The sequence below is a fragment of the Erythranthe guttata genome, chromosome 9 (genome assembly GCF_056151865.1).
Source record: "Erythranthe guttata isolate IM_541 chromosome 9, IM_541, whole genome shotgun sequence".
Lineage (NCBI taxonomy): Eukaryota > Viridiplantae > Streptophyta > Magnoliopsida > Lamiales > Phrymaceae > Erythranthe > Erythranthe guttata.
Window position 1 is genome coordinate 9344700 of NC_142541.1, and position 6778 is coordinate 9351477.

General features: G+C 37.3%; 1 protein-coding gene across 1 annotated transcript; it reads right to left on the reverse strand.

Moving 5' to 3' along the window:
* Positions 1–1448: 1448 nt before the first annotated feature.
* Positions 1449–5899, reverse strand: LOC148768012 (uncharacterized). The gene is made up of 3 exons (XM_088823493.1): positions 5031–5899; positions 4818–4987; positions 1449–3385 (listed from the first exon to the last, which is right to left on the reverse strand). Exon 3 carries the CDS (start codon positions 2622–2624, stop codon positions 1560–1562), a length of 1065 nt encoding a protein of 354 aa, XP_088679619.1. The 5' UTR covers positions 2625–3385; positions 4818–4987; positions 5031–5899; the 3' UTR covers positions 1449–1559.
* Between the last annotated feature and the right edge of the window lie 879 nt (positions 5900–6778).

The window sequence follows — 6778 nt, forward strand, 5'->3', positions numbered from 1 at the left end:
ACTTTGAATAAAAATGAAAATATAAGAAAATTGGGATAGGAAAAATTAATGGAAGTTGCCAAACATAAAAAAATAAAGACGTAGAGAAATAAAAGAATTTTACCGAAACAACGAACATTAAGGAATACAAATAATGTTGCAAAAAAAAAAAAAGAATGTTAACAAAAACATAAAGACATGATAATAAAAAATGAAAGAATATTAATTAAACAAAGAATCTAAAAACAAAAATTTGTTGTTACATTTTATACACTTATTATTTAGTTTATTAAGTGTAGCAACGAATATCAATGAAAACAAAACATCAAGAAGAACATAATACATTGAATTCCAATTTGTTAAAGATTATGTAGAATAGAAAAAATATTCGAACAAAAAAGAAAGGTTGGATAAGAAAAGAAATTGAAACATTTCTCTAATTGTACCTAGGGTTGTGAAAGATGGATGAAACCAATGTGGTATTTATAGGGTTAGAATGAGAGTAAGAAGATTTTTTGGATTTTGTTAAAATAATAAATTATTTTTTTAATTAATGATCTGATACATTAACTGGATATTAATTCCTAAATTCACAATGTTACTATAATTTATTTATAATCAATATTGAATATGTATATAATAATTACATACACATATTTTGTGGATCTAAATGGATTGAAAGAAAGCATTATAAAATTATTAATACATGTATTGAAAAAAAATGACATTAATCAAGATAAAAAAATTATTAATTGTTATTGAAAAAAATATTAATCAAGATGATATGTTGTATTTATGGCCAAAATATTCATTGGAAAGAAAACTAATCAACAAAAAAAGTAAGATTTATCATTGATTTATCATTCATATTATCAGAATTATATGAAAATTATGAAAGATTAAAAATTCCGAAGCAATCAAAGCAATCATTTAATTATGGCAAATAAAATAAAATATATATGTGTAATCAAAGCAATTTTACGGATTAATTGTTATTTATGTATGGAAACAATACTCATGGATTGATTATCAAGCAATAACCAAAAAATGAAGCACTCAAATTAATAAAATATTATCGTAAAAATTAAAATAATAAAAGATCAGAAAATATTGCTGTAAGAAAATTATTATTGTCAAAACATTTATTAGTTTGATTTATTTTTTTGTAAAAACCGATTTTTCATATAGAAGGAAATGAAAAAAAAATGTAATAAAGAAATATTTTTTTGAAATAAGGTAAAGTAATAAATAAGACAATGTAATAAGGATTAATTAAGGAAAAAGTCCACAAATAAAAGAAATGTAAACGTTGTGTTATAAAAGGCAAGAAAACTCAATTGAAAGAGATGAAATAAATGTGCAGTCAAAATTGGAGATGTGAAAACATCAATTGTGTACCTTGGCTTTATACATTATAGAGATAGAGACAATCGATTTTAATTTGAAATCTGAAATTTTAAAAAAATTCATTTTTTTTGAAAGAAAAGTTACAGCTTATATTATAGTCTCCAAATCGGCGAGAAGATCAAGAGCTTCCAAAAAGTCAACATCAAATAAATGAAAATGCGCTAAGGCGTGGGCTAACATATTACCCGGTCGCCGTACAAAGGAGCAAGAAAAAGAATCAAAGAGTTGGACAGCTGAAGGAGAGAAGTAATAATCGCCCCATATGATAAACAAGGATCAACCTCTTTACCTTGGATTGCCGAAATTATTTGTGCATTAACGCCCTCGAGAATTACCTGCTGCCAGCCACAATCTAAAGCAAAGCGGACTCCCTCCATTGCAGCCCGTGCTTCTCCATCTACCGCATCCGGATTCCCGGAAAGGCGGCGAACACACCATCCTAAGCTTCTGCCGTCATCACCCCGAGCCACCACCGCCACCTGGTATTTATCTGTCTCGATAAAACCCACATCAAAATTGAGTTTCACAACTGGATTCGATGGAGCCTGCCAAAAGGAATTTAACTCTCGACTCGTCAATAGCCTTGGAAGTGAGGCTGATTTATAGGAACTGAGGAAATGCGAGGCCCATTCGACTAAATCTTCACCCTCCCCAGTCGACTCTCCATGAACTATTTGATTTCTCACATACCAAATTCTCCAGCACACCACACAAGCTAAAAGGAATACATCTCCAGCAAGTCGAGACCGTAGGATTTTAAACAAAGCCGCCAAGTTGGTGTCTGTTGTGGGAAAAGTGAGACTCAAGACGGGATCTTGCCACACCGGAGAAAATAATGGACACTCAAAGAAAGGGTGCGACGTAGTTTCCAATCTAGTACGACATAACGGACAAAACGGGTTGCCTTCCATGTGTCTCCTCGCCATAAGGACTCTCACTAGGATGGCGTCAATACAAGCTCGCCATATGAAGGTGCAAACTTTAGGAGGAAAGTGGAGACCCCAGATCCACTTCCACTCGCTAGAGGAGAGCGTAATGTCCGTGGTCGAGGAAGAAATTGCGAGGTTCGATGCTTGCTCAAAAATTTGATGATAGCTCGATTTCACTGTGAATTTTCGTGTCTTAGAAAAGAACCAGTAGGGATAGTCCGGAGAATCGTAGGTCCCAATCGGAACTTTGAGGATTCTACCAATGTCGCATTCCCAAAGAACCTGCTGCATTTTATGCGCACATCCCATGCACCAACCTCCCAATCAATAAGCTCGCCCACCGTGTTAGGGGAAGAGGTATGAGATGGTCGTATGGTAATCACTCTTCCTGACCCTTCCGAGGTGAGCCACGCGTCTCCCCAAATTGAAGTGCTTTCCCCGTTTCCGATACGCCTCCTCAATCCCACCTCATGATGGGATCGTGTGAGCAAAATACTTCTCCAAGTCAAGGATGGGCGGTTGCCCACATCAGCACAAAAGAAAGAGGACAAGGGAAAATAGCGGCTGCAATAGATCCGAGCTAGAAGGGAATCCGGGCAAGTGATCATTCTCCATGCTTGATTGGTGAGAAGGGCAAGGTTAAAACTCGCCAAATCGCGGAAACTCATACCCCCTTCTGCCTTAGGTTTGCATAGGCGATCCCACGAAACCCAGGAAATGCCCTTAGATGTCTTTGAACCCCACCAGAATCGTCGGATAATTTTCTCGAGCTCATTCAAGATAGTATCCGACAGCTTAAAGCAAGCCATCACGTATGTCGGAATGGCCTGAAGCACTGATTTTATGAGAACCTCTCTACCCGCCATCGAGAGTTGTTTCTCATGCCATTTGTGCACTATGGACCACAACCTATCCTTAAGGTAGTTAAACATTTTCACTTTAGATCGACCAATCCTAGCTAGCAAACCCAGATATTTGTCGAATTTCTTGACAATTTGAAACGGTAGAGCTTCGTGAATAGCGTCAATGTGAGCTTGGGGAGTGTTGGGGCTGAACACAATGGTAGACTTCTATGATACGATCCAAGCAAGCTTAAAGATGGAGAATTGGAAGAAGAGAAAACGAGTGAGATTCATGGAGCCGTTCGTGTTGGGATTGAAGAATAAAGTCTTGAATCAGGCATTTGAAGAGTCCGTGGTGAGGAATTGGAAGAAAAGGAAGAGGGAAATTCGTTAGGCAAGTCGAATTTCATGCATCCCGAAAATCCCGTTTGATTCTGGAAGAGTTTACCACTCGGGTTATAACTCTCTTACATTACGTCCAATTTAGGTGATTCAAATTGCTATGGAAACTCAACTGGAAGTTCTACAACTTTCGTGTTTTGAGCGGAGAGAGATTCGAACTGTAACAGTGTCGTAATTGAGCATGAAGTTCATGTACGTGCACAGCCAATTGCCTACGCGAGATTAAAAGGGTGATTGAGAAGCCGACTTGAAGAACGAGTTATCTAATTTATTTATTCACATTTTAATATTAGGATTTAATATATTTTTATTATTTTAGAGTTATTAATGGTTATGATTTGCTTATTTATTTATTTCCTTATTATAGTTTAGGTAGGAGTCATTTTTCTTGTGAAAAAAAAGTCTTTTTAGATCTTATAAATAGGTTGCCAATATGGCTTATTTTAAGGACGAATTTTGAATAAAATTATGAGATTATTCTCTTTGGTTCTTTAAGAACTCTTCGAACATATCGGTGGATTCCGTTTGTTCACCCCGACTTATCAATCGATCTTTCACAATCAATTGTGGCGTCTTCACATACCAAGGTTCTTGCCTCTTTATAGGCAACGGGTCGCGGTTCCACCCATTTGAATCTTTATTTTTGGATGTCTTCGATCTTGCTTCCGCGTAGGGTATTGGGTCTCGTAAAAAGTTCTACGGGGTTCGTATCAGTTGGTATCAGAGCCAACATGCAAAACAGGTTTCATCTATCTTTATCTTTATTGTTGAGTTTGTCGTGTCTGTGTCTTTTTGTTCGTTGTTGTTTTTTTTAAGGAGTCTTCTAGTTTATCTTTTGCTCTCTTTTGTTTTGTTTTTTAGATTACATATAGCAAAAAAAAAAAAAAAAAACAAAAAAAATTCGAAATTTATTTTTGTTTGAAGCTTCTTAGTGTCTAAGTTAGGTTTTGTCTTGAGTCTTCGTAAAAAAAAATTAAAAAAAAAAATTCGAAATTTATTTTTGTTAAAGCTTCTTAGAGTCTAAGTTAGATTTTGTTAGTTTCTCAAAAAAATAAAAACAAAAACAAAAAAAAATATTGTTTTGATCATGTCCGAGAAGGCCGGTTATAAAGGAGAAAGAATTGAGCAGCGTAGGATGTCGTCAATGGAGAAACGCTTCCAGGAACTCCAAGATCGGATGGATGGAATTGTTACCCAACTAAAGGAACTACGCAAAGATCAACATGTTTGAGGGTCATACGTACGACGTGATGTTCACCAACCAGTTATACCTTATCCCGATAAAGAGGCAGATCGTGATGGAAATTTTGGTGGGAATGTTGGGTTTCAGGCACGTGTACGCAGCGGAAAACAAAAATTTTATGCGATTTAAACAACTTTAAAGCACATAAACACATGCCCGATAATTTAAATCAATTAATTTCGTACCTTTGCGCTTCCAGCGAAATTAAAAACAACATACATTGCGTACCTTTGCGCTTCCAGCGAAATTAAAACAACAACATGCTTGATTACTTAATCGAAATTAAATCAATTAGCATGCTCGCGTTTAAATCAAATAATCATGCTCGCAATAATAAAACCAATTTCATGTAGACACATAAAGTCATACAAGTTTCTTATTAAAACGAACATGCATATATTAATTTAAACGTAACCGAATCGAATCACAATAGATTCGAAACATTACCTCTTGAAGCGTGAGGTAGGCGCACTAAGCAAAGCTAGATTGCCACGGAAACCAATCCGTGCAATCCGGGGCAGCAACGGCGATGATCCGAGCTACGGCGGCGCGTGTAATTCACGTGCTGTCGTTGAAGCATCAATCGAACGAAGACTCGAGAAGATGGCCAGCTGCTCTTCCCACTCCTATTGATCCAACCTGTTTGCTGATCTGAAATTACAGCGTTGCTCCGACTTCAATATCTCCATGTTTATTTACTCGATGGACAATTCCTTCTGTAAGAATGTAGATTTATGAGTGTTGAAGCTTCTGTCGAAATTTCACGTCCATCCGATCACCGGTTGATTTATGGTGAATTTTCTCGCTGGACAGCGCAGAAAATTCGAGAGCAGTTTTTCAGAATTGCCTTCTCGCATCTTCGATTCTTCAATCTTCCTTGTCTTGGATTTCACCTCGTTTACTTCGATCAACTAAATACGTGGCATAAGACACGTAATAGTCATAATAACGGAAGAAAAGAAAGAAGGAAAGGAATACCGAAAGAGATCGGCCAACGGGTGGTCGATTCCGGCGAATTTCCGGCGACGGCGCGGTGGTCGTGGCCGTGGGAGAGGGTGGCTGATCGAGAGAGGCAGCGGCTAGGGTTATGAACGTGTGTTCTCATAGTTGTGTGTGTGCAAGACCTATAAATCAAGTATTTATATGTCTTGCATAAAACCCTAACGGGCTTAAGTTGGACCGGGCCCAACAGCTTAAGTTCGTTAGTTCTTTTACTTGCTCATCTCTCTCAATTCGATGATCGGAAAACTGTAACAATTACATTTTCGGAATCATTATAATGTCCTCGTCATTACGAGTGCCAACTCTCGATTTCCAACTTTCCAAAAGTGGAAACCCTAATTTAGTGCACTTTCTAAATTTGGAAACTTCCCGATTTAGAAGGTTCACTAATACGTTCGCCTATTCTTTTCCTTTTCTTATTCTCATTCATAATTCCAAATTACGAATGTTGGACCCAATCATATTGACTTCCAATCATGCAAAGATAAACATATTTTACCTTTGACCGTTTATTCAAAGATCTCATGTGCACGAGCAGTGTGACCCTCGATGGTTCAGGTGTAAGCTAGCCGTGGGCCCACAACCCTTTGTGGTCAAAACTCGTCCCCTTAGAGTTACGATTAAGATGAAACTCGTTTCACCTTAATCACCCAACGAATCAAGATTGGCGTCTAGCAACTACGCGTCATGATTCCCTAGATACAAATGAAGTGCCTGCAAGAACCTTCAGATATAGTTAACGTACAGTACGGTCCCTTCGATTCATATGTCCCGATTGAACTAGAGGCATTGGTTCATCGAGACCTCTTTATATGTTCAATGACGGTGCGATCGTTCTAAGTATTGTAATCGTCACGTGCATGACTTAGAGAATCGAATCCTCTAATCATCACTTAGTCAGCTCTGGCCAGAGACTTAGAATGATTACAAAATATCAGAACACACAGGACATCCAAGACTATTCTAGCGATCGA